This window comes from Planococcus citri, chromosome 4 (assembly GCF_950023065.1).
Source record: "Planococcus citri chromosome 4, ihPlaCitr1.1, whole genome shotgun sequence".
Lineage (NCBI taxonomy): Eukaryota > Metazoa > Arthropoda > Insecta > Hemiptera > Pseudococcidae > Planococcus > Planococcus citri.
Window position 1 is genome coordinate 34136432 of NC_088680.1, and position 26378 is coordinate 34162809.

Consider the following 26378-nt stretch of genomic DNA (forward strand, 5'->3'; position numbering starts at 1 on the left):
ATAATGGTCGTTGCGGAGGTGGTATTCACGATGCATGATGCGGTTGTGTGTATTATTATTTCGTTGATCAACTGTTGTCGATGAAGGTGACAGATTGAATTATTTCCGGTCGATGTTACTATCAACCATTGAGGAAATGTGTGAGATGGTTCTGTCAATCGTTCGATTCAAGATATGAAAGTACATGAAATTTCTTCTTTACGCTGTTAATTTTTATCATTTATCAAATTTTGGATCATAAAAACTGAATTATCCGTTATTTCGAGATTATTCGATTAATTATCTACGTGTTTATACAAATAAAAAAAAACCTACATCGAGACATACCTACGCACGTGAAATGGATTTGGAATTTGGATCCTACAACGAATAAATTTGCATGTGTTGACCAGCTTATTATCTCGAAGAGCACCACTAGCTTTTTGATTTTTTTTTTGTTTTTTTTGGTGTATTGAAAATCTCAACGAATCAATCATCCCGCTGTTGCGCTTGTTTATTAATTCAATTTTGTATTCTACGATTTTCGTAACTGAATAAAATTTTTCTTTTCGTATTTTAATTTTTTATTAACGTTTTTATTTTATATTTATGTATTTCAGCAACGTAAAAATGAAAGCTTTAGCTGTGGTAGATTGTGCCAGATAACACATTCGCTAACGTTTACCAAAAAAAAGCTTATTGAGCACTGATTAATTTTTTTCTTTTTACAGTCTTTATTTTCTATTTGCACTAAACTGATGAAATTACTTATTTTATTTTTTAATGATTTGAAATATTTTTAATTTCGATCGAAATAACGTTCTAATTGTAATTTTTCATCCGTGATGATATTTTTAATCGTGTATTTTGTTGTGTTTGCAGAATCAAATGTTCGAGTAGAAAAGAAAGAAGTTTCCGGAGAAGGATCTTCTGGTAAGTTGATATTTTAGATGTAGATTTATTTTTAAGCAAGAGAAATATTTCGTTTTTAATTTAGGAAACTGTCAATAAAATTATACTTTTGAGCTTTTTCAAAAATTTTTGTTGAAATATCAAGAAATACTTACTTCCTTTCTTCAATTTCAACATTTCAATTTTTCGATTTTATTTACATACATTTTTTTTTTTTTTTTTGATCCCAGAGAAAAATTGTAATTTTTTTCTTCAATTACTGCTCAAAATGTGTACTTATTTTTACATTTTTGTGAGATCAGTATAATATTAATTTTTTTGTTTTTTTTCCCTTGCAGATAAACCGAAATCATAGTTTCAGCGGACGACACTTTCGATACCCACGAAGTCTACTTGTACCTTTTTATTTATGTAGAAATGTGCTTTTTCTTTTCTATTTAAAAACTTTTGTTTTATTAAATGTGATACATATATGATTGCTTATACTTTTTCCTTTCTTTCTCATATGTATTTATTGAATAATTCGAAAGGAAAAAAAAATCCTCTAAAGAGAAATTACTATACATACCTATAATATGTACCTATTTACCTATTATTGTGTAAACACAGACACGAAAAATGAAGTTCATGTAACTTACCTATTATAATGTGTAAGATTTTGAATATAATAATAATGATAAAAATAAACTTAAGTTGAAAAAAGCCTGTCGTATAACAGAGAAGGCGGCATTTTACGCGCATTTGTGTATCATACGAAACGAATTTTACGATTTTTTTTTTTTTTTGTTTATAATAAGCGTTGGTATTTAATACGATCTGATTTTAACTTTCAACATTTCATGTGTACGCTGTGTTTGTTATTTATTGATTTAATTCTCTATATATTTCAAGATTTTAGATTTAATTTTTTTTTCAACTCGCTATTTCGGCTTTTATACAATTTTTTTTACAATTAATCACTACTTCTTCGTTTTTTTTTCTCTTCGCATTCATGTTGAATATTCACACCAAAATGATAATTATAAAACGATTTACTTCGATGTCAAGAAAGGGGGGAGGGAAGGATAATAATTTTTAATCACGGAAATTTTTTCTTTAGGGGCCAATGTCAAGACTTTATTAAAAAAATGTCTCTTTTGTTTCGTAATGTGATAAAATTCTAGTTGGCGAAAACTAGACCGAGTATCAAGTGGTGAATTGTATGTTATAGGTACGATGATTTAAAGAATTTTGAGAAGTGTATTTTATTCTGTTGATATATTATAATGTAGATATCACCGATATTTTATTTATTTAGTCAAAGATTGTTGTTCATTGTCAGAAACCTTGTATGCATAAATAAATTTAATATAATGCTTTGTTTTTTTTTGTCGTTTTATTTTCTTTTATAAAAATTCAGTTCAGAGTGACGAAGCAAATGGGTATAAAGTCTCCTATTGAAGGATAGTTTTTAATCATCAACTCGATATGCAGAATTCCAAATAAAAAGAGAAGTCTAAAGAAACAACAGAAAGTCTTTACTAGGACGTAATTTCAACACTTCAATGCAGTTTTCCAAATTTTTGAATTCGATTTGACATTTAAAAATCTACTTCGATGTACAGAAGTAGAAGTTTCAAAAACTGGTCATTTGTCAAGAATTCATCAGAATTTTTTTACAAGTTTTCATTTTTCAAAAGTCAGACCAAACATTGAAAATTGATTTTTTTACAAACTTTATATGAAAGTCTGATATTGGTATCGAGATCCAATTATGAATGATTTTTTTTTCAATTTTTGAGGAATATGCACTGTTTAAAAGCATTGAATTCATTTCAAATTGCCAAAAACTTACGAAATTTCGTTTCAATACAGCAAACGTTAACAAAAATTGCTTTAAGCATAAAACTTCAAGATCAGAAATATGTAGTTCGTTTTGATTTTTTGAAAATGGTGTAAATTTACGGCAAACCGGTTATGCAATTTATTTTACACGTATATTGCGTGTTAATTAAATTGCATAACCAGTTTGCCGTAAATACTAAATTTGGCATCTTGGAAGTGGAACAGTAACGGGTAATTAATGACATTTATCTATAATTTTTTTTTGAAAGATTTTTAAAAAACCTGAAAAATGATTGAATTTTAAGGGTCGTATTCATAGACGTTGTTTAGGGAGGGATCACTTGGCTCAGTGATGGCAAAACTTTTACATTTCAGACTTCAGTTCAAGTTTTCAGTTTTTAGTTAGTTTCAGTTTTATTTTTTTCAGTTCAAGTTTTCAGTTTTCAGTTTCACGTTTTATTTTTTTCAGTTCAAGCTTTTAGTTTTCAGTTTCAGTTTTTCCAATTTCAGTTCAAGTTTTTAGTTTCAGTTTTCAGTTTTGCTTTTTTCAGTTCAAGTTTTCAGTTTTCCATTTCAGTTTCAGTTTTCATCATTTCTTGAGTTTGAAAAAGAAATGGAAAAAACTGAATTTTTCTTTTCTTTCATGGATTTTTAGACATTAATTTGCTACTGCCTACTTAGCAACAAAAACTTCAAATTTCAAATTCAAACTCAGAAATTATGAAGAAATATGGCCATGGGCAATTGGGCATGTTAATTGCAGTAAATCAAGTAAACTGCAAAACTTTTACATTTCAGTTCAAGTTTTCAGTTTTTAGTTTCAGTTTTATTTTTTTCAGTTCAAGTATGATTTCAGTTTCAGTTTTAAGTTTCTGTTTCAGTTTTCCATCACACTTGGCTAAGTGGTGAATTTTGATTCAATTTTTCTCGTAAACGAATACGAATACAAATTTCATATTTTTAAAATGGTAAACCGATACTCTCAACTTATTAATAATTTTTTTTTTTCAAAAATTCAGTCACGCTGGGAAAAATTGCTTCAAAAATCATCACTTAGCCAAGTGATTCATAGGTAACGTCTCGTCCATGAATAATTATGGCCCAAAGACATTACAGTACATACACTCGAAAAATTAAATTAAATTTTTTTTCGAATTCTCAAAAGTCAAAATTGGTTATTGAAACCATTTTGAAAATAGAAAAGTATTAGTGTTTTATTTATTTTCATAATTTTGAATTTTTGGATTTTCAAAATAAAAAACGAAAAAAATAATATACAAGCATAGGGAATTTTATTAAGTATGTTTTTTTTACACGGATTCTCGAAAATCTGGTTTTTGGACGTTTTTTGAATCTCTTTTTTAAACACTTTTTAGATCCCCACCACAATTTTTCAAAACATCAGAAGTCTTCTCTCTTTAAGTAAAATCCATAATCCATTTTCAAAAGCTACTATCCTAACAGATTCTGGTGGATTTTAAATCTGCCAAAATCCAGATTCTCGAAAATCTGCCAAAATCCGTGTAAAAAAAACAAACTTACATTGAAATGGTTTTCTCGAATTAAAAAAAAAATCAATGGAACAAAAATAAAAAATAATAAAAGCAAAAATTTGAAATGATTAGAAATTTTCCAAATTCCAAGATTAATCAGTCTGCATGCTTTTCATTTTTCATTTCAAAATTATTCAAATTAATTATCTAAATTTCTAAAAATAATTATAAAATAAAATAATAAAAATAATTTAGTATTTTACGGAAAAAGCGAAATGAATAAAATGATAATAAAAACTTAAAAAGGAAGAGAAGATTTTAAAAATTAATAAAACCATGCAAAAATCATTAAATTTAAATTAAATTTTCATTTTAAAAAAAATTTTTAATTTAAATTTTTAATAAAAATAAATTAGAAGCTTTGGGTTTATGACTGAAGAGAGCGTTGCTAAATATCAACTTGTCATCCATCCAGTATTTTGAGTGTAATCAGTTTGAACCTGCTTCAAGTTATAAGTCCTAGATATCAGCTGGTGTTTGTGTGAAAATAATTTTTCGAATTCGAAAAATGTTGATATTATGTCGATTACTGGCGTAAAACAAACGTAGGAACCTTTTTTAATTAATCGTTAGTGAAATTAATCATCCTGGACAAGTTACCAGAATATTTACGAGATACAGTAGATTGGTTTATTGGGTAAGTAGATCGACCCACAGTATCACTGGGGGTACATTTTTACTCATTTCTCAGCACCTAAACAAAGAATCTAAGCAATAATCACGCCTAATCATGTCATCGGAACAAGTGATCTTCACACAATAGTCTATCTAATCATTCCTCAGTTCAAGTTGCACTTTCGTAGATAACTTTCGGCAGGCTGAATTATTACCCTACGACTAATGAGCTTTTCCGTTCTGCGAATGTTACAGAAAGGCTAGACGCCGTGACAAAGAACTTTGCGCTGACGAACCGAAACTTTACTTGGAAGAATCTGTATTGGAAAATAAACTACCGGAGATAACATTCCGATCGTTGATCGAGTTACCTTCGGGATTAGACTATAACGAATGGCTAGCATCACATAGTAAGCATATCTTTTCTTGTTCTCCAACCTGGAACCTAATCAGTTGGATGAGTAATTAATTCGTTCTTTATTTTAGCTATTGCGATATTCGATAATGTAAACCTGATGTATGGAACTATTTCGGAATTCTGCACGGCTACAGGGTGTCCTGATATGGTTGGTCCCGGATTTAGGTAAGAGTGTCTATATATTCCTCACATGTACTGATATTACGATTTCAGCGATAGTATTTTTTGAATGTTGTTTTTCACATTTTAGGACATATTTATGGTTTGATGATAAAGGGAAGAAGACTAGAGTATCGGCTCCTCAGTACGTCGATTACGTGATGACTTTTACTCAGAAAACTATTAACGATGAAGGCGTATTTCCTACTAAATACCGTAAGTACCTACCACAGCTTATTGAAGGCTAGTCGAGTATTGAATTAATGATACGAGTTTGTTTCACGTTTCAGCGCACGAATTTCCTTCGTCTTTTGAGACAATAGTTCGTAAAATATTACGTTTATTGTTTCACGTGTTAGCCCACCTGTACCATAGTCACTTTCGTGAAATGGTTATGCTGAATTTACATTCGCATTTGAACAGTGTATTCACGCATTTAATACTATTAAACGATTGTTACCATCTGATCGATGATCGCGAGCTAGAAATATTATACGATTTAGTACAAGCGTTGAAAATTCTCGAGAATGACGCCGTCGTCGCTACCAAATCATCGGAAACGAGTCGAAGTTCCGTAACTAACGGTTGCTTATCGTCTGACAATTCGGCGGATAAACAGGTCAGTAGATATTTCCACCAATACGTGATCCATTTTCAGTGCATATTTATTCTAATCGTCGTATGTGTATTTGACAGGTCGAAGCTTCTACTGATACAAGCGCCTCGGTAAAGTCATCGGAACAACTCGCTTCCTTTTCTGATCCTAATTCTATGTTACCTGCAACTGGAAACGTTGCTACTGATGCTACGAGCGCTACTGAAGTTGTCAACTTCTCCTGTTAGTTTATAAGATGTTGTGATTGGTAGGTGTTAATGTAATTATTTTATTTGTTAAATATATGTAGTCACTATTTAACATTGGTTAAAGCGTTGTTGTATCTACTGTAACGTTTCTTTATCTTTTTATTAATTTCGATCATTAGAATTTTACATTGTGTACTCTCCTCCTCCTCCTTCTTCTTTCTTATATACAGAGTCTTCAAATCGTTATTTTATTCGTTTTCGATTAATCGTTTTATTTTTCTTTAAAATTCATTTTTTTTTCTCTTCTTGTTTCATTATTGTATTGTTATGGCTTTAATTAGGGTTATTATCGTAGCATTTTTTTGTCGGTATACTGTCGTCACACAATGTTGTAATATTAATTTTATCGGTGAATCGTACACTACTTACGCGAAAAATAGTATTTTAAAAACTGAAGAATTATCGTATTTTCAAAATATCTTTTAATAATGTTCAATTTTTTCTTTATTATTTTTCTTTCTTTTTTCAATGTATCATACATGTTGGAACTTGTGAATTTGTTTCCTCAATAAAATTTTATACGAAGTATACTCGAGAAGTACTTGTGTGTTAATCAATAAATTGTCTGAATTCGTTGGAAGCGAATTACCTACTGCGTAATGTGTTTCGTCGGAAGTGTGAAATTTCCTTGGTAAAATGTTGCGAACTCGCTTTATTAATTATTCACATCGCGGTTTCCGTTGCTCGACTCGAACACGTAATGATGAAACCTACGTTGTCGACTTTATTTAATTCGTTATTTTTTTTTTTACATTTTTTGCAGATGGATGTACTAATTGTAATTGTGAGCGAGTACATTGTATACATTGTTTTTCAAAAAAATCATGTAAGTTTGAGTTCAAGTACGTCAAGCCGTACGCTACGTAACCTCGAAATAGTCAATGAAACCTCATGTTGCATGCGGTGATTAATGATTACCTATCGAATTTATCTGGAAAACGTTTGAGAGAAAAATTCTTTTTTGTATGGTATGAAATTTTGAAAAATTGAGCGTTCATTTTCAGGAATTTCAAAATACGAGAATAACCTTTAAAACCTCATTATATGTATTTCCGTCTAAGTAAATGATTTTTACAAAAACTGTTGATATCTTTGCATCGAAGACTAATGAGTAATGAGTAATTAAAATATCATTATTTTAAATGAAAGACGAGAAGTATCTACGAAATTATTATCGTGAAAAGTAACCTATCTAACACGCCATCGTTGGATTTTATCATTTGGGCGAAAGGGGAGGGGGGGGGGTTGAAAATATATTGCCATTAGTAACTAATAAAAGATAAGATAAGAATATCAACAGCAAAGCCTACGCATTAAGAATAAATTGAATGAATTTTGAAATGCATTTTTGAACTTGTTGGACTATTCTATTTTGAGGACTGACTGCAAAACGTGTTACGTTTTTTAGCCTACAAACCGTGAGAAATTCAGCTCTGAATAGGTATTTATTTTAAATGGGAATGATGAATAAAATCTATATCTTATATTGAGTTTTAAATAGAAGAAATTATATGGCTAATAAAGATAAGAAAAATATTTAATCATATTTTGTACAGATTGGACAAAAATCACGTGAATGTTGATTGCAAAATGATTCATTTTTTATTTTTAAAGAAATGTCAAAACCAAGTAAGTACTTACATTAACTTACAAGGGAACCTCTTGAGATGTCACGCTCCGATTTGAACGGGACCGCGATTTTTGGAAAGATCACAGTCTGAAACCCCCAAAACCAAATTTTCAGTTGCCCAAGTTCATTTTTCGATTTTTGGCGAATTTTTGAAAGTTCAAAATTGACTGTTTTTGGCGATTTATGCTTTTTTTAAAAAGTACTTACTTGATCAATAAAAACGGTCAAAATAAGTCCTAAAACTAATATTAATTACCCAAATCCAAATTTCACCACTTCCAGCCATTCTGGAGCCTCCAGCACGATTTTTCAATTTCTCCAGAATTTTGAATTTGCTCCAGAAGGCGTGAATATGAAGTTGGGCAGCTAAAAATCGAGTTGTATATTACATTCGACCTGTTTAACGAGTTTATCCACATTTGAGCCAATTTTGGGAGTGACACCTCAAGAGTGGTTTTTTGACCACCTTTTTTCAAAATTGAAAAATCCAAAAAATCAAAAGATAACCGTTTGTGAGGAAATTTTTGAAATTTGCGGGAATCGCTGTATTTTGTCCGTAACTAACCCCCCAAATCAAGATTTCACAATTTCCAGCCATTCTGGAGCCTCCAGCGCGATTTTTCAATTTCTCCAGAATTTTGAATTTGCTCCAGAAGGCGTGAATATGAAATTAGGCAGCTAAAAATCGAGTTGTATATTACACTTGACCTGTTTAACGAGTTTATCCACATTTGAACCGATTTTGAGATTGACACCTCAAGAGTGGTTTTTTGAGGTGTCACTCTCGTTCCAAAACGGCTGGAAAAGGTAGAATTTGCGCTCCGGGGGTTAGTTCTTGAAGAAATACAGCGATTCGCGCAAATTTCAAAAATTTCCTCCAAGACGGTCATCTTTTGATTTTTTAATTTTGAAAAAAGCTGGTCAAAAAACCACTTTTGAGGTGTCACTTCCAAAATCGGCTCAAATGTATAAAAACTCATTAAACAGGTCGAGTATAATACACAACTCGATTTTCAGCTGCCCAACTTCATATTCACGCCTTCTTGAGCAAATTCAAAATTTTGGAGAAATTGAAAAATTGCACTGGAGGTTCCAGAATGGCTGGAAATGGTGAAATGTGGATTTGGGTAATTAATATTAGTTTTGTGACTCATTTTGACCATTTTTATTGATCAAGTACGTACTTTTTAAAAAAAAGCATAAATCGCCAAAAACAGTCAATTTTGAATTTTCAAAAATTCGCCAAAAATCGAAAAATGAACTTGAGCAGCTGAAAATTTGGTTTTGGGGGTTTTAGACTATGCTCTTTCCAAAAATCGCGGTCCCGTTCAAATCGGAGTGTGACACCTCCAGAGGTTCCCTTGTTAAAATGTTGAAAGTAAAATTTTGATTTCCATCAAAAATATAAAACGTGTCAAAATTTTTTTCAAACCAGGAACTAAAGACAAAGGCAATCGAGTAGAAAAAGAAACTATTATCAAAACGTTCATATGCTTGAATTTGTACGGTTTTAGTTTTCACACACATGACGCATGATTGGCATTTTTTATTTCAGCTCCAACTTCATTTTCACTGTAAAACAATGGGCTTCAGCAGTTCAACATGACAAGGGTTAACCTACGAGTACTTTGACTTCAGCCCTTTATGAAGTGGTTAACTCGAAATTATCAATCATTTTACGATATTAAAAATTGGATGCGAAACTCCTTTTCGATCTGGGCATCGAGGAACTCCGACGAGATGTCAGTCTTCTAGTAAATTCCAATAACACAATTTGAAGTTCTCAAGTTAAAAAACATTTCAAACAAAATAAACGCAATTAAAACACAAACATTGAGACAGAGATTATTTATTAATTACATTTCAATGACCAGCAAATAACCACAATACATTTCAACGAAAACATCGACACATTTGCACAGTGATGTCCAGTATTTAAAATGAATTGCGGTATTGAAACATGAATTATAATTTTTGTTCGTTCGTTATTGCGCATATGCTACATTTTCTGGTAGAGGGCGGGAGCGGAATCAAACAACGGATGAACAAATTGCACACATTTGTAAATACACAGATATTCGTAAAAAAAAAGAAGAACAAAGAACAAGATAATACTTCGACGAAGAGGAGGATACATAGGATTCAGGTATAAATTGACACAGAAACAATACGTATGAGGAAAGGGGACCTGACGTCCCTGATACAGACGTAGGAAGAAAAACAGATCCAGTCACGATGTAAACAAACAAAAAAAATACACACAATAAACGAACTAATGAATTTTAAAAGTAGCGAAAATCAGAAAAACGAAAGAAAAAAAACGGCTTTTATGGCAGAATGAAAATTACAACGGAAAAGAAAATATCAGTTCTGGATAAATAAACGGCAGCGGTAAAGAATTTCTACGTTAAATTTTCCGATTAAATTTTATAAGACACGGTAAAGAAAGAAACAGAAAAAAAAATTTATAAAAATTTCTAATTAAATATCTATCATTTTTTCATCTTCCTCTTCCTCGTCTTCTTCCTCATCTGAATCCGGTTCAGCTAACCACTGCAGCCAGTTATTTACCTATAAATCCACACCGATACAAATTATTAAAAATATAAAATAATTACACAATGGGGAGGGGGAGGGGAGGCAAGGCACCAATACGTACTTGAAACAGAGCTTTTCCTTTTCCAGGATACGCATCGTTGACATCTTCCCTCCATTTCAAAAAGGCCTCATCTTCGATAATTTCAAATTCGTAAAGGCAAACGAACCAGCGCAGCAACATTCCTTTAGAAAAAAAAAATTATTCAATTTGACGAACTTTGCAACGACGCCATCATTTGACACAAGTTGGCTCACCTTTGGGGAAATTCAGCGAATACCAATACACCTGAATTGCGTAGACGGCCACGATTTGCAAGTAAACTTGATTATGCAAGAACGTCTGTAACAATTGGGAGAATTTTTTCAACATTTGCTTCTCTTTTTCCACCACCACCTTATCTGGAATGCTTGCCGGATCTGTGTTCTCGGGGAATGTCGTCTCCTGTGATAAAAAAAAAACAATCAAGTGTTGTAACTACATTTTTTTTTGTTCAGTTAAAAATTGGAGTTCACCAATGGAAAAACTCGAGGGATCCCTTCGAATTAGCGACTCAAGACACAAAAAAAAGAGATCCGGGATTCCGGGCTGTCACATACCTGCGTGATATATTTGACGACAACGGTTGCCAATGCGGAAATGAAACCGGGATCGCTGAAATGACCCGGATCGAGATTTTCTTTTATCCATTTATACAGATTATTGGGATCACCGTCCGCTTTGAGCTGTTTCCAAAGGTCGGCCTGGATGCGAAGTAACGGAAATAGGAAAGTGAGATTGCGATCTTCGAGTATCTCTGCTAAACGTTCTTTAGTACGATCTGCTTCCGGTAAGGTGTGCAATAAGTTGATCTAAAAAAATAAAGGAGTGCGTATTTGTAAATCATTTTCTCGAAACTCAATTACGAATAAAATTCACGGTCGAAACTACTCACTTTACTTTTACCAAACAAATCAATCAGGGCGTTCTTTCCTGCATTCTTGTTGATATTTTGCAACGTTATCAACATCAACGGATAATGTTTACCGTTTTCCGTCGCATCGGCTACTTCCGAAAGCGGTAGAATGTTCTCGCAAATTACATGCGCCGCGAAAGCTGCCAAAACAATGAGAAAATTTTAGCATTTTTTGAATTTCAAACCGGTCAGTAACCTTCGAAGAAACCTTACCCGCAATATGAGAAAATATCAACGGGATGCTGGACATATTCTGCGACATTTTTGTGATCAAATTCCTGAAGCAGTCGACGACGTGGGTGTTATTAATAGAAGACTCGTTTTTCAGCATTACGATGAATTGGAATATCAATTCGTGTTCTTTTTCTAGATCAAAAAACGTAAATAGAAAGATTAAATTCTCTGAAGGAGACTCGAAATCAGAAGGAGTTCTTCTGCTTGGAACGAAAATGAGTATTAAACGTACTAGCATTTTTCTGGCTGAAGACATGCGTTAACGTATGAACCAGCACATCGGTGACCAGCCGATCGGGTATTTTGATTTCGCGCCATTCGGTCATAGCTGCATCTAAATTGGCGCTGTTTAACAAATTATCAACCACTGTGAGGGTTTTCTTGATGATTTCGTCTTTAGAAAATCCCTGCATTACAAAAAAAATAGAAAAAGGTTAGTTAGTAAAATAAAAATGGATCGTGGATCACAGAACCGGATTCGTAATCAGGATTCTTGATCCGAGACCCTTTCTCCTGTAACACATTATAACTCATAATCCTGCATGTTTCGTACCAAATAATTTTTTCGTGACTCATTTTTCCATCAAAAAGTCCATGCAATTTCAAAAAATCATTAGTAAGGTTTAGCGAACCATTCAATTGGTTTTACAAATATTAATTTCGAATGCATTACTTTCAAGAGACTTTGTTACACGGGTTTTTGGATATCCCGTATATAAGCCAAGATTTTTTGGCTTCAATTTTGAAAACATTTATAACACAGTTGCATGAAAAATGACGTCAATGAAAACATTTCACTATCTCAATCGAGCCAAAAATTTCACTACTGGATGGGATTTCTGCGTAATATTACACATCTAGGCTAATTTTTTTTCTCTTCTTACTCAGCATAAAATCTCAACGATCACCAGTTCGGTGGAAATTTTTCTGATACGAAACACGCAGTAGGCACGTAGGCAAATCGTACCTTATCTTTTTTATTATTCTTTGACTTTTCGTTGGCAGCCGACTTAATAATAATGGAAGGCGTTTCTTTCGCTGGAGCTGCCGGTTTTGTTGGCAATGCGATACGTATGCAACCGGTGGTGTTTTTCGCCTTGTTGCGAACTGAAATAACAAGAATGACGAATTATTATTACAACCACGTAATGCTTTACTCAAATATCTCACACTTACTACTATTTTGGCTGCCGGATTGTTTCAAATTCGGTGGCTTACAAACCATAGAATTGGCAGATGGTCGTAAAGATACGTCGTCTAGATTAGTTCCTTGTTGAAGCATCCGTTTATAACGTGGAACGATGTCCTTTCCTGTACGAAAAACGTCATCATTAAGTAAACGTACCGGTAAACACAAATCTTCGAATCGAATTCAATGAACGGACATGAAAAACTTACCACCCATATTCATAGAAACTTCTCCACTATTGATGTTATTTTGTAACGACACGTGTTCACCGCTACCACCGTTACCAGAATTGGACGACGAATTATTCTCGTTGGAATTGCCGTACGTACCGCCGCTATTGTCGGCATTGAATTGATTATTGCCATTTTGTACGACGCTATTGTAACTTATATGATTCTGATAATGAGTCATACGGGGCGCGTGATTCGACGGATTATTCGATGGAAGCTGAACCGGCCCGTGCAAGGGATTCAACCGGTTACCGTTTCTGCTATACGAGCCGCTACCGAATCCGTTCGTAAAACTGAAATCGTACCGAACACGTGAGGCAATTTTCTACCCACATCGAGTAACTTCGACGATCAAAAAAAATATTATACTCACTTTGGAAAAGGAGGCCCAATGATATCATCTCTCACTTTCAAAGATCTTCTGAACATGTCGTTAGTTGAATGAAGGAAGCCATTACCAACGTTCCGATTGTGACCGTTGTTTTGTCCGGAACTGTTGCCAGGCCGTACCAGATCTTCTTCCATTAACTTTAATTGACAATATTTTTTAACAGACATGTCATTAATCATACTACAGATTTTGCTTGTTCCGGAGGATTTTTTTTCGAAAAATTAAAAAAAAATGAACAAAGCTAAATTCTGACCACTGTCCTCCAATTTTGTTCAACGTATATTACGTGAAATTTTACCCAAAACAATTACGTGTCGAGAGGATGATACCTTTCAAAGAACTGAATTATCCTATCAATCGGGCAGATAAGTAATAATTTTCTAAATTGATCGATTTAATGGCCGAATATTTGTTTACATATTCGTAACACTGGAATAATTTTCGAGAAGAAACACCTAAGAGGAAAACACCGAAAGAATGGTTGGAAAAATGGGACATTTTCTTCAAATGTCATCTTCCAGATTATCACCAAAAACAAAAAAAGCTTCAGTTCTCTTCAGTTCAAATTAATTTCAGATTATAAGAATTAAAGAATTTCAACTTCGGTTCAAATTTTTTCAATTTTTTCAATTCAATCTTACGATGTTTCAAACTATTGAAACCGGTTTCATTTCAACTTGTTCGTGAAATATACCACTAATAAACGAAGTTCCAGCCATCCCTTCAACTACGAAGTTGAAAAACCAGAATACGATATAGCCTGATTTCATCCCAAACACCGATAAAAATTGCGTCACTTGACGAAAATGTTGACCAGAATGATGACGTAACAATAAGTACCAAAGTTGATAACGATGACTAACATCTTTTCAAATTGACGATATAATACAACGATATTGGCAATATGCAGACAAAATGTTGGCTCATCATCAACACAACGAGCATGAGATTTTTCACCTCACACACTAATAACTTTTCGCCATTCATTCTTCAGCAATTTAAAGTGACATGTTAAATCAAATTTGAACCGAAAATTACAACAAAAAATCCTCCGAAACTAGAATTCAACTCTAGGCTTGAAGAAGTGGCAACGCAGTTAGGCTCAGAATCTGGACCTTTTAGGTCCAGTATCATCTAAGTGGTTGCCATTCCAACTGAAAAGTAGTTCTAGGCGTATAATCACCTCATGAATGGGAAGTGGGCCTTCAGAAACAATGGCTTTGCGTGGAACCCAATTATCCTGCCTCAAATCGATAACATCTTGAATCATAAATCGAATTCTCTGCGGCAGAGCGATTTCATTGACAAACATCGACATTCGGTCGAAATATTGTTGCATCAACCCCTGTGAGAAAAAATTCCATATTAATCATAGCGATAGTTGTTTTAATAAAGATCTTTAAACACCAATAATAACTAACGTGGCCTTTGTCATGATCCAATATTCGTCCACATGTACGCATTATCTGACAGAGGCATTCAATATCCTCTGCCATATCCGTAATGTTGCTCTTTCTAGGCAGTAATTGCTGGATACACTGATGTAAGATATTCTCCGCCAAGATTTCCAGCTTTCCAAGCTCTCCAATAAACTGCATTTAATAACGAAGAGAAACACAAATATTAGTACACGAGTATTGCATAAATCACTTGGTCGAAAAAATGAAAGTAGATTAACCTTGATGTTTCCGAGCATTTTACGTTTGGCCAACAGTTTTCGTTCTTCATCGTCGGAAGATAGAGTTCCCTTGACGTTATCAAATGCTTCGGTAGCTTTGGAACGATTTTCAAATTCTGCGCGACACTTATTTAAAAGTAAGATACGGAAAGTACACGGATGAGGCGGGGTTTCGAAATTTGGAGCTTCTTCACTTAATCTCTTACATAGCTGTGCGTACATAGAACTATACTTCGGTTCATCGAGAGCTTTTTCAAATATCTAAAACAATACATATCAATTTTACTTAGTATCATACGTCTTTTGCTACCTTCTGCACAAAAGCTGAAGTAACTGACTCACCAAAAAGATGACACCTCTGAGAATAACACTAGAGTTGAGTTTACAATTCAAAAGGTCATCGCTCAGTTTCGTAAAGTTTTCTGGAGTGAGTTTATTAAGAATTCCTCGAACCTATTCATCGAGATGAGAAAATATAAAATTACCATTCAAACCGGAAGTAAGATTAAGATGATTTTTAGAGAATATTACCTTTCGGAAAACGACATCTTGTGTATTCTCCTGGGAAAGTGCAGCATCGCGTCTAATAGCTGAAGGAGGTATCCAACGTCGCTTAATGGACAAGGGATTACTATCGTCCCTGCGGAAAAAATTGTAAAAAATTAGTGGCCTAAATCAAATATCATTTCCGATTAGCCTAGAAATCAACCCAATGGCAAGGTGAACAAGATCGCAATGCCATTCGATGCAGCAGAAGATTCGCGATTCAGATGAATTAGTAAAGTAGCCTTGGTTTACCAAGTTCGCACTCACCTTCCTCCTGAGACACGAGAAGCACCCCCTGATTCTCTAGAATTGTCCGTTGTGTTTAGAAAAATATCACTGGACGCAAAACAAGTCTTAAAATATACTTAATCTGAAAGAAAAAACGAGAGTATTCGTTAACAAAGGTAGTACCATAACAAAGAAAATATAACGTGTACGTCGACAAAAAATACGAAAACACTTCTAAGGACACTACTTTAGAAATAAATGTGAAGCATTGAATTACCTCAAGATAATAATTTTGATCAATTCATTTGCGTTATGATGAAACGACCAGAGAAAAAAGGCTTGTTTCAAATAAAACAAAGAAGTTAGCAAAGTAGGCGACTTCTACTTAGGAATACTTGAAAAACGGTTTCAATCTAAAATTATGCTGCGTTGATTAAAATCACAATAATATTTCACAATTACACAATAAAAACGTGAATAATGAACAAAATATTTAAATCATAATAAACAAAACGGTTTTCTTGTTTGTAAAAACATACAATTTACAACAAACAATCTCGTTATACACTATACACTATGAATCTTTCAAGTAGTAGGATGAAGGAAATATTTGGAACTTTTTACAAATCGAATTCGAAGAGATTTCAATTTCAATAAATTTACATAAGAATACGGGATAATTTTTTTAAAAAACGAAATGAAAATGACTAATAGTTGAAGAAAAAGCGAAGCATGGAAACTGGGTTTTGGTGATACGTAACACAAGCAGTGTGAGGTTGCTCATATCAAAAGAACTTGAATTAAGGCATTTGGCTACTTACTTAGAAAAAAAAGGGTAAAAGTTGGAATTCCTTTAATTCGTGAACTATTTTTTAGAACGATTAAATAAATTATTACAATTATTTAATAAAATAAACTTGAACAAAGCTCGATAAAATCCACCACTTGCCTAATCGTGTTTCGTGTCGACTGCGCAGTGTTTATGGATGAGCTATTTATTGTTATGAGGCGTTGATCGATTTCTCCAATTTTCTCGACAATTTTACTTTGTTAAATAAGACGAAAAACCGGGCGATAATTATTTAAATTAATGTATATCATTGTTAAAAGATAGAAAATACTCGTAGAAGTCTTTTTATCGTTTGATTCATTACAAAAAGTGTTTTAAAAACGTTTTAAATTTATTGTTGACATTTTTGAAAACAACATCTGGCACAACTGCTGACTTGCAAACCGCAACGCGAGTGATGTCGCCACTGTCGCCTGTTTCGTGCTTTTTGATTGGCTGACTGGTTTTACAATTTTTGATAGATTTTTGATTTTTTTAAAAACAAAACTACAAAAGTCAAAACAAACTCATTTCAACTTCAAAGCTTTACTTTTTTTACGTTTACGTCATTACTTCAATCTTAAAGTAGAACTTGTTGTTCTTATTGTTGGTTGAATAAAACAGAAAAGAGATCAAAGAAAATTCAGAAAATTGATATGATTTATGATACTTACCGAATAAAATGAAACAAAACTTTGAAAGTTTGAAATCACAAAACTTACAAATTTTTCCTCAACTGAAGTAAGAAAGTGAAATGAGACAGTCCTTATGCATGTAATTCTGTAATGTGTACGTGCATCGAAAAAAAGACTCTACTTTTGGTTTTGAGGCATTGAGTTGAGATCAGATTTTCAAATTTATGCCCATTCGATTGAATGAAAATGAAATCTTGCGAAGCTCTTTGTCATATTCGCTTTTCTTCGTCGTATTACGATTACGAACTTTCAAAGTTCAAATTTCGAAAAAATGAATATGCAAGAAAAAATAAGTTTGCAGTTTTGCAATGAAAGGTAGAAAACGAAAACTTCCGAAACGTTCTTTGCATATCATTTTTTGCAATTACGACGTGAAGTAAGCTTCTTGAGTAGCTATGAGTTTGATTCATTGCAACATACCTATTACTCAAGTACATTGAGTACCTATGCATCTATCTTTGTAGTTTTCTATTTGTAAGCGACTCCTAGGAATCTGGGAAGATTGTATTCCTGTTGCACATAAAATGTGCTATTGTAACGCAAATTGCAAATCTTGATGGAGAAATTAGAGTATGTAAGTAAATGTGACGAAAGCACAGTTACCTATAGTAGTAGCCTACATAAATACGGGTTAGATCAGATAGCTTTATTGTATATCGCGAACTTGCATTCAAAGTTGTGTTTGTGTAGGTGTTATTTTTAAAGAGTGATTTCGGTAAGTAGGAACCTAAATATTTAATTTTCATTCGATGAATTTATATGTAATAATTCACCCTATCGTGTCATCCATGTTTTAAAAATCAATTGTGTTTTTTTTCAAACTTACCTATCTATATATCTAGATCTAGAAGTGTTAGATTGTCGTGAAAGTTGAGAATCATCCGACTGTTACTTCGTATAAACAAAATTTGACATTTTTAAAAAATTGTTTTATAAAATCGAAAATTTTCAACAGAAATTGATATTTTTGTTTTTCCCAAATCGAAGTAGGTAAAATTTTTCCTGCCCAAATTCCGGATCTCTTCTCCTAAGCTGGGCGGAGATTTCGATTCGACGATGTTCAATAACTTTACAAAATTTAACCTGTATAGACGCCATTTTTTCTGTATATCATAGGTTAAAAAAAACTACCTTTTTGAATTTTTTTTGGATACGGCGGAGAGACTGAAGGGGTAAAAAGAACTGACGATTCATAAATCATTCATTCACACTTTGCATACGTACCTAAAGGTATAGGTACAGCAGATGAATAACAAAAGTTAGTTTACTTATTAGCAAAAATTTTGATTTCAGATCGCAACATTACGAACTTATCTTTACTAGATTTCAAAACAAGATAACAAATCTTGATCAAGATGATGAATATTCTTCCTGTAATCATCTTATTGCTAGTTGCTGGATTGTTGTCAAGTAGTTGGAGTACTATTGTAATGGCAGCCGAGGAAACTGGAAGCTCTGTAACTGTTCCAAGTACGATGCAATGTTTAAATGAGAATTTTCAGAAGATGCTCAAATGCTTTACATGAGAACGCATCACATGTACTATGATTTTGCAAAAATGACAGAATAAATATGTAAATGTACTCTTGGATTTTTAATATTGTTCGAGTGAGTCACGAGTCATTATTATTGATAAAAATTAGAATATACAAATGTTGCATAACAGAAAGTACTTTTGCGGAAAATCAAATCAAATAGGTAATGTTTTCATTCTCCAGATTCTAACAAAAACTAACTAAACTATCACAGTGTTTTGTGAAACTTGAAAAAAAAAAGAAAGAAAACAAGTATTCGATTGATAACACAAATTTTATTCGAATTAAACGGGGAAAATGTATTCCTGGCTGTATACTTGCAGCTCAAGACTTTCAAAATATACCTACCAACCGAGTTATAAATTTTTATTTTACAAAACAGCACAAGGTAACAAAAGGTAACAGAATATAGATAAATAATACGAACATCACAAACACTTACTTGAACATCGTAAAACGAAGCATTTGCAGATTTTCTTTTATGCTTATAAAAAATGTAACATAAAATCATTTGAAATAAATAAGCTTATATACCAAGAAGAAAAAAATCAGAAAATCCTAGACTTGAACGAATACCAAAAAATAAATAATACATCATTGATATATATGTACATCGTAATATTACACAATTGTACAACAGTTAAACCATTTCCAAGTAGGTATTAATAAATTATCACAAGATTGAAGACATTGGTCCTTTCAGTCGTAAAAAGGTAAGGAAAAGGATCGAATTAATGACGTTGACGTAAACCATTAGAACAAGCTATCCCTTTACTACATTTTGAAATCCTGCAAAATTACATAAAATTTTCAAAAACGTTAACATTTTAACGCGCGGAAGTAAGTATGCAATATTCTCTAAGACCGTAAGTATTCGTACCAAATATTATAAATTTGGAGCAATCCAATTCAAAATCATGAATCCAAATTCGAGGCCTATGAAACACGCAGCATTGGCAGGAAAAGCTCTCACCATGACAGGAGTAATGCCTTTGAATAAAGCCGGAACACCTTCTTCGGCCATTAATTTTCTAAATACGTCTCTTAATCCATTCGGGTATGTGCCTTCAGGAGCTGAGGATAAAAATTTTAAAAATCAGTATGGCTTTAGAACTGAGAGTGATCTATTTTGAATTATACAGAAAAATTATTTACCAGTTTGTAAACGACTTTTCAATACATCGGCTGGCATTGCCACAACCCAATTTAAAATACCAGCCATGCCACCAGCTGGAATAGCGATTAGAAGTTTCTGTCCTAAAGTATCTTGTTTTTCAGCAGGCGTTAGAGCTTCTTTAATAACTTCATATGTCATAAAATACATTCCACTGGCCGGTATGTCTACAAAATACAAAAAAAATGTATATTTTACTAAGCTAGATAATTCGCTCAATGGGTCAACACGCTGATTATAAAAAAATATTGCCTTAAATAATACAGCAATATAAGGAAGGTATTATCACTAATATTCCAAGCATCAACCTACATTATCAGAAACTAGGAAGGAAACCGGATGACATTAACTGATAAAATGTCATCTTCTCATTAGAATAAGCGTAAAATATTTTACAATAATAAATAAATAATAGCAGTCAATTTACTGGAATGTGATCTTGCATATGTAAATTAATTTTTTAACCATGTTGCTCAGTTTGTTCATTTTATTGATCTCAGCCTATGAAGTAAAGCCTTTTGAAGTAAGTATAACTACTCTCTCTAATAGCTTTAATCATTACGAACAAAAATAATGACTCAAATTAAACATTATTTCATACTGTAAAATAATACTCAAGCCGAGGCAATCGATTACGGGATGTCCAAAACAATGCGCTTGCAATGCAGAATACATGGCGGATCTGCCATTAATGAAATGGTTAACAATACCGATGAACAAATACTGGCAACAGAATGATTCAATTTTTGAAAACCAGGTAGGTACTTCGTACATCAAGGTTTGAATACAGTATACATATTTTAACTAATTGTAAGCTTACATGAACTATCAAGTGCTTTGTCAAGTATAATGAAAACCTACAACATTGACGAATGTTAGAGGTCATGTACCTCAATAATATTAGTAGACATGCATAAACATGGTTCATTATATTCAAAACTTCACCCATTGGATTTCATATTCTGGAACCTTGGAAAAAATAGCAACATTACCACTAATCAGAATATTTTATAGGTGTGGGATAACAATGAAGAAGTTCAATTACAACATAATCCACTGGTACATGCAGCATATTGTGTGTATCAACAAGACGCCAAATATATCGATCGAAATGAATTCACACCGCACATAGAAGTAGGTTTTATCGCTGTACTTACCATAATCTAGCTATCAACATTAATTTATTGTAGGCGTACAAAGGATCAATTATCAATTTTCTTCAAAATTTCTGTCAGATATGCCTGATCTATATTTTATACTCTCAGGAATACCACTCATGAGAATAGCCTCATAATTTTAAAAAAATCACTTCAACGAATCAATAAAAGACCACAGTCTAATCAAATTTTCTTATCAAACTCAATAGGTACCTACATATTTTGTTTTGATTACAGGCCTTAACCATCTTACACGGACCAGATTACCTAAACCGAACAATAGAACACGAACTGTCCAGTTTCCACGAGCTTCTCGCATTAGATATTCAAGGATATCAACAACCTTCGACTACTTACTCGGAAATCTTCCTCAACTACAACGCTTTACTCGAATTACAAAACTTACAATACCTCAACATCCAACACGTACGTCTTGTTCCAAATCCCAATTCAACAAGTAAGGATATCCCTCAAGCTGCTTACGACTACCTTCAAACCATCCTCATGAAACAAACGTCGAGTAAATCACAAAATTTAACGTTCATAATTCCGGATGAACCGGAAATAGTACCTTATGAAGAATTCAAAATGAAAAACGACATAATATCGACATTTTCGCACCTGACAAATCTATTATTCTTACGATTGTATCATTGCGAATTAGAATCCATCAAATGGGAGATGTTCGACGGTCTTCAAAACTTACAAACTCTCTCGTTAGAAAGTAACAATATATCGAGAATACCGGAGTTCGCATTCTATGGGATGCCTAACCTTAAAATATTGATATTATCGCACAACAAATTGACTAGCATCAGCACAGAAAGTTTAGCGGGACTGTTCACTTTGGAGCATTTAGATTTGACTTATAATCAGCTTAGGCATCTGTCAGATTATACTTTCGCACCTCTTCCTGCATTGTTCAGTTTGGATATTCGACACAATCCTATCGTTTCTATTCACAGTAGCACTTTCGAAGTGATGAATATGACAAAGGTGTTGATTATTGGAAACGATAATGCGGCTTTATCAATTCACCGTTCAGCTTTCAACGGTTTATTTGAGCTAGAAACGCTGGTAATAACCGGAGTGAATATTTCAGCGTTAGAAAAATCCGCATTACGGGGAATGCCTTCGTTGAAGTATCTGAAATTCGAAGGTAGAGTGGAATACATTTATTTTGACGCATTCGCCGATTCGATACAGCTTGAAACAGTGGTATTGAAGAATTGCTCGTTGAAATACCTCTCGATGGACGCTTTCTACGGTTTGGTCAATTTGAAAACACTCGATTTATCTGATAACAATTTGGGAAATTTACCAATGGGCTTATTCGATGGATTGAATTCTTTAGCCGAGTTGATTTTGACGTATAATAAATTAACAACTTTGCCACCGAACATATTCGATAGTTTGGTCAATATTCAAATGATCAGATTGGATAATAATCCGTGGCATTGTACGTGCCAATTATCGACAATACCTTCGCATGCAGTGAACAGAGTAAAACAGACTAAAATGGTGGAAAAGTGCAATTATCATTACGATAAATCTCCTTGTACATCCCAACTCGAGGAGTATTATGCTTACAGTCCTAAAGTAGTGCCAAAATGTGCTACGCCTGAAAGGTACTCCGAATGGAATTTACTTCACGTTGTGAATAAAAAATTGAACTGTCGAAAGCGAGTTAAACATTCGAAAAAAGAGAATAATTCGACTTCGCAATCCGATCAAACGGATCATAACAAGGATGCGATACGAAGAGAAGAAGAATCGCAGCCCATGAAGAATGCAATAAATTCTAAAAAACAGAAGCAAATCGTGCACGATGATGGAATGGATAATGGATTAATGTTAAATGCGAATAATGCGGAAAAGAAGCTCAATGAAGTTCAAGATTTCTGATGGAATTCGATAGGTATCTACTTATTTGAGTAGGAAATATAAAAATATGCTTCATACTAAGTAGGCACGTGTTGATTACAATTTTATGATTATTCATCTCTGCATTCTGCCCATGTACTAATTATTAATACCCTTGTTTCTTTATTATTTCTAAAAAAATTAAATTATTTTTCCACTTTCTAAATTGAATTATGTCAATATCTAGTGGGGTTTTCTCCAATTATTATTTTATGTAGAAAGAAAACTGAATTGATTCCAATTTCCTAATATCCTACTTTTTTAAATTGGAGTAATCCGGGCTGGTTTCATTTTCCCCCAAAAATAAGTTTTTTGCAATACAAGCTAAAAGATGTAAAGATAATGTTTCATGCATGAAAAATTATCTACGTAATAAGTTTCATTTTAAGGAACATAATACATTAATTAGAATACGTTTTTACTGGAGTGGGTCGATTTTCAACTTTCTTTCAAATTTTGATGGACCCTAGCAAAAAATCATGGCCAAATGATCTTCAATAAGACGCAAGAAAAGTTTCAAATTTTTTGGTTAACGTTTAACCCCCTCGGTTCGAGCTCAAAGTTTTCAGTTGTTTCAACTTTTTTTGAAAATGTTTTTTTGACTTCAGGTAAGTAGTCTTTTGACATCTTTAGTACCTACTTGCATATGATCGCTTTTAGGCCATTAGAAAAGTTCAAAGTTCATTTTTTTCTAATGCAGGAGTTCTAAAAATAATTCGAAAAAGGTGAAAAACAACCCATCCTATTTTTTACCCAACATAAAAGTTGAACTTCACCTCTCAACAATGTAGCACAGGTTCCTTTGTAAATTGATCGTATTCCGCCTTCAGAATATAATTTCTTTATCACGTCGACCGGGCCATTATATTGGACTTTTTTTGCACTATCTTGGACCTAAAAGGATAAGATCACATACACGATACATGTTTCAATTAATAATTAGCTAAGTAGTAAAGATACAGATAAGTAAAAGTGTGCCAATTTCGAAAATATAGGTAATTTGATTTGATAATGAAACGAAAATTTTCATGTTTGAATTTCGAATATCGATGAGAAATTTATTTCATAATTCGAGAACATTCTAAATACATAGAGCGAATCAAACGATTTTTACTCATTAATGAAACATTATTTTTAAATTCGCATAAGCGTTTCGTAATCGACAAACGGCTGCTCTACTGCTCTGCGTACTGCCAAGGTCGAGCACATACCTACTTTTGTCGCAAAATAAAACATATTTTTTTCATCGCCGTTCGCTGCGTCTGAATACTAACATCGTTTCTCTCTTTAAAAAATGTATTACGAAGAGACAGAAAAATTCAATTAGTCTGGAAAATCATTCCATAACGTTTTACTTCTTCGTGCTGTGAAAATAGCCAACTTTCCTGCGAGACGTTTCATTTCAAGTCAATGCACTTCTTCAAAAGATAAGATAATCTTCTACCGACTGGTGTAATACATGTAGAGCGCTATCGGTTGTTTTTTTAAAAAATTGATTCGTCGATAATGAATATCAACGTTGAAATATTTACATATAATATTTCCATATGAACTTGATTTCGAGTAAAGCATCCAAATGCTTTACGGATCGTTTTAACTAATTCAACTTTGTTACATGCTAGATTCGTTTTTGAACGTAATTTATAGCAATTTGATAAGAATGAAATAGAATAATAACTTTACAGACGTATTCTATGATAAGTCCTATACGGTTGAGATTTATAAGCATACTTTATCGTAAACTTTTGACTTTTACCAGGTGTTCAAAGTTGACTATAGTCTGCCTTACAATTGCTTATAAATTACTAATAATAACATAACCCTAAAATTATAAACACAAGTAAAAAAAAAACATTGTTTACCTGTAAAAGACATTTTATTCTCTCTCCCGGTGCCATTATACTGGTTGTAAAAATTCCAGAAAACGCTCCAGCGTAAAGAATTTGTAATTTAGTTAATTCGGCTTCACTATTCCCTGCGAAAATTTTCTTACCCAAGCCATATCCCAAAAAACTAATGGCAAAAATTGGAGCTACACCGGTCAGAGGAGCTGACATGCCTGTCAAAAACACATTTTATATGAGTTCAGATTTAGGTAACAATAATTCAAAACAGGAAACATGAATCACGAATATACCTTTGTATAACCCTTTGAATCCTTCTTTCTGTACAGTTTTGACAGCACAATCCCATGTTCCACGATATAGAGGTGATTCTCCTGCTTTGACCAAAGGCATAGTTTGCAATCGAACCTTGAAATATACGAGCCATTATTCTGGATAATTTAGTAATGCAAGAGATGGATTTTAAGAGGAATAACGGGTTGACTTTTATTAAAAGGAACTGCAATACAATATGATTATACGATGGAAGTGATTTCAGGTGAAAGATAATCGAATTTATAGAAAAGATTACACGGAAACGTTACTCATAAATAATCAATTCACTAAAATATGCATGTTAAGGAATAAATTAAAACTCACTTTAATGGTATCGAGAGGATGACCCACTAGGACAGTACAAACACCACCTAGACCTCCGGCAAGGAAATACTTCACTGGACTTTGATTTTCACTCATTTTGTGCAAATTTTTTGATTAAACTCCAGCTGAAGAGTAAAACTAAACGAAATATGGAAGTATAATGTATTACAAATGAAATTAAAAAGTTAAAAACCTCGCGAGTTATCAGTCTTGTAATTTGCATTCGCAGATTGATGATAAAGAAGTTACTCTCCTTGAAAAGTTATTTTGCACATTTAGTTGTATCGAATTGATGATGTGGACATAAGATATCATCTTGGTAGGTAGAGGTACGACGTACGACTGTCAAAGATTCTGTGAAATTTTGCCACGTCAGAAGTGAGTTGATCATTCAGATCAAGATCAATCATGATTTCATTTCAACTTGGGAAGAATAATACGTTTTTCGACCAAGTACCTATGTAGTACTAGATGAACAAACTTTCATCTTTTCACCGCACCATGAAAAGATTTCAGACGGTTGGAACTAGAAAGTGGAAATTTTCCTATTTTCGATCTCACTCAAAACTCAAACCGATGAA

The 26378-nt window shown here is 33.0% G+C and overlaps 5 protein-coding genes and 1 long non-coding RNA gene across 19 annotated transcripts in view; 4 read left to right on the forward strand and 2 right to left on the reverse strand.

Annotated features, from left to right (window-relative positions):
- Positions 1 to 2253, forward strand: part of LOC135843751 (ankyrin-3-like) — a 72975-nt gene extending 70722 nt beyond the window's left edge. For all 13 annotated transcript variants that reach the window (XM_065361742.1, XM_065361749.1, XM_065361740.1 and 10 more), the window contains 2 exons: positions 862 to 912; positions 1230 to 2253. In XM_065361742.1, coding sequence (XP_065217814.1) covers positions 862 to 912; positions 1230 to 1246 — 68 coding nt within the window. In that variant the 3' untranslated portion in view covers positions 1247 to 2253. The remainder of the gene's footprint in view (positions 1 to 861; positions 913 to 1229) is intronic.
- Positions 2254 to 4712: 2459 nt separating this feature from the next.
- Mob2 (MOB kinase activator 2) lies at positions 4713 to 6854 on the forward strand. Its single transcript, XM_065361773.1, has 6 exons — positions 4713 to 4905; positions 5139 to 5293; positions 5370 to 5466; positions 5552 to 5676; positions 5751 to 6079; positions 6157 to 6854. Exons 3-6 carry the CDS (start codon positions 5399 to 5401, stop codon positions 6301 to 6303), a joined length of 669 nt encoding a protein of 222 aa, XP_065217845.1. The 5' UTR covers positions 4713 to 4905; positions 5139 to 5293; positions 5370 to 5398; the 3' UTR covers positions 6304 to 6854.
- A 2933-nt stretch (positions 6855 to 9787) lies between these two features.
- On the reverse strand, positions 9788 to 16137 carry NAT1 (N-acetyltransferase 1). Of its 2 annotated transcripts, XM_065362734.1 has the most exons (17): positions 16041 to 16137; positions 15759 to 15867; positions 15570 to 15680; positions 15228 to 15488; positions 14971 to 15141; positions 14733 to 14894; positions 13532 to 13686; positions 13138 to 13451; positions 12916 to 13050; positions 12707 to 12846; positions 11972 to 12146; positions 11719 to 11877; positions 11485 to 11645; positions 11150 to 11401; positions 10808 to 10994; positions 10614 to 10735; positions 9788 to 10525 (listed from the first exon to the last, which is right to left on the reverse strand). In XM_065362734.1, the coding sequence occupies exons 4-17, from the start codon at positions 15447 to 15449 to the stop codon at positions 10436 to 10438; spliced, it is 2445 nt and encodes an 814-aa protein (XP_065218806.1). In that variant the 5' UTR covers positions 15450 to 15488; positions 15570 to 15680; positions 15759 to 15867; positions 16041 to 16137; the 3' UTR covers positions 9788 to 10435. The 2 variants fall into 2 exon arrangements, with proteins under 2 accessions (XP_065218806.1, XP_065218805.1); XM_065362733.1 differs by lacking the exons at positions 15759 to 15867; positions 16041 to 16137 and having other exon boundaries at positions 11719 to 11871; positions 15570 to 15674.
- A 1572-nt stretch (positions 16138 to 17709) lies between these two features.
- Positions 17710 to 19108, forward strand: LOC135844520 (uncharacterized). The gene is made up of 2 exons (XR_010558553.1): positions 17710 to 18240; positions 18819 to 19108. It is a non-coding gene; the product is annotated as an uncharacterized LOC135844520 (long non-coding RNA).
- A 207-nt stretch (positions 19109 to 19315) lies between these two features.
- Positions 19316 to 26058, reverse strand: colt (carnitine/acylcarnitine carrier protein colt, mitochondrial). The gene is made up of 7 exons (XM_065362738.1): positions 25798 to 26058; positions 25452 to 25566; positions 25177 to 25373; positions 24091 to 24208; positions 20216 to 20401; positions 19941 to 20134; positions 19316 to 19849 (listed from the first exon to the last, which is right to left on the reverse strand). The coding sequence occupies exons 1-6, from the start codon at positions 25891 to 25893 to the stop codon at positions 19947 to 19949; spliced, it is 900 nt and encodes a 299-aa protein (XP_065218810.1). The 5' UTR covers positions 25894 to 26058; the 3' UTR covers positions 19316 to 19849; positions 19941 to 19946.
- Positions 20525 to 23480, forward strand: LOC135844513 (leucine-rich repeat-containing protein 15-like). Its single transcript, XM_065362735.1, has 4 exons — positions 20525 to 20757; positions 20854 to 20991; positions 21249 to 21368; positions 21629 to 23480. The coding sequence occupies exons 1-4, from the start codon at positions 20701 to 20703 to the stop codon at positions 23294 to 23296; spliced, it is 1983 nt and encodes a 660-aa protein (XP_065218807.1). The 5' UTR covers positions 20525 to 20700; the 3' UTR covers positions 23297 to 23480.
- Positions 26059 to 26378: the final 320 nt, after the last annotated feature.

Bases quoted from the DNA above. Each gene is read 5' to 3' on its own strand.
- Mob2 (XM_065361773.1), top strand. From the start codon at position 5,399: ATGTATGGAACTATTTCGGAATTCTGCACGGCTACAGGGTGTCCTGAT. The intron at 5,677-5,750 runs GTAAGTACCTAC...TTCACGTTTCAG, and splicing joins CGTATTTCCTACTAAATACC to CGCACGAATTTCCTTCGTCT. The intron at 6,080-6,156 runs GTCAGTAGATAT...TGTATTTGACAG, and splicing joins ACAATTCGGCGGATAAACAG to GTCGAAGCTTCTACTGATAC.
- NAT1 (XM_065362734.1), bottom strand. From the start codon at position 15,449: ATGTACGCACAGCTATGTAAGAGATTAAGTGAAGAAGCTCCAAATTTC. The intron at 11,646-11,718 runs GTAAGGTTTCTT...TTGTTTTGGCAG, and splicing joins GATATTTTCTCATATTGCGG to CTTTCGCGGCGCATGTAATT. The intron at 11,402-11,484 runs GTGAGTAGTTTC...TTATTTTTTTAG, and splicing joins ATTTGTTTGGTAAAAGTAAA to ATCAACTTATTGCACACCTT.
- LOC135844513 (XM_065362735.1), top strand. From the start codon at position 20,701: ATGTTGCTCAGTTTGTTCATTTTATTGATCTCAGCCTATGAAGTAAAG. The intron at 20,992-21,248 runs GTAGGTACTTCG...AATATTTTATAG, and splicing joins ATTCAATTTTTGAAAACCAG to GTGTGGGATAACAATGAAGA. The intron at 21,369-21,628 runs GTAGGTTTTATC...TTTTGATTACAG, and splicing joins AATTCACACCGCACATAGAA to GCCTTAACCATCTTACACGG.
- colt (XM_065362738.1), bottom strand. From the start codon at position 25,893: ATGAGTGAAAATCAAAGTCCAGTGAAGTATTTCCTTGCCGGAGGTCTA. The intron at 25,567-25,797 runs GTGAGTTTTAAT...GTATATTTCAAG, and splicing joins ATCCTCTCGATACCATTAAA to GTTCGATTGCAAACTATGCC. The intron at 20,135-20,215 runs GTAAATAATTTT...TTTTATCCTCAG, and splicing joins GAAAAGTCGTTTACAAACTG to CTCCTGAAGGCACATACCCG.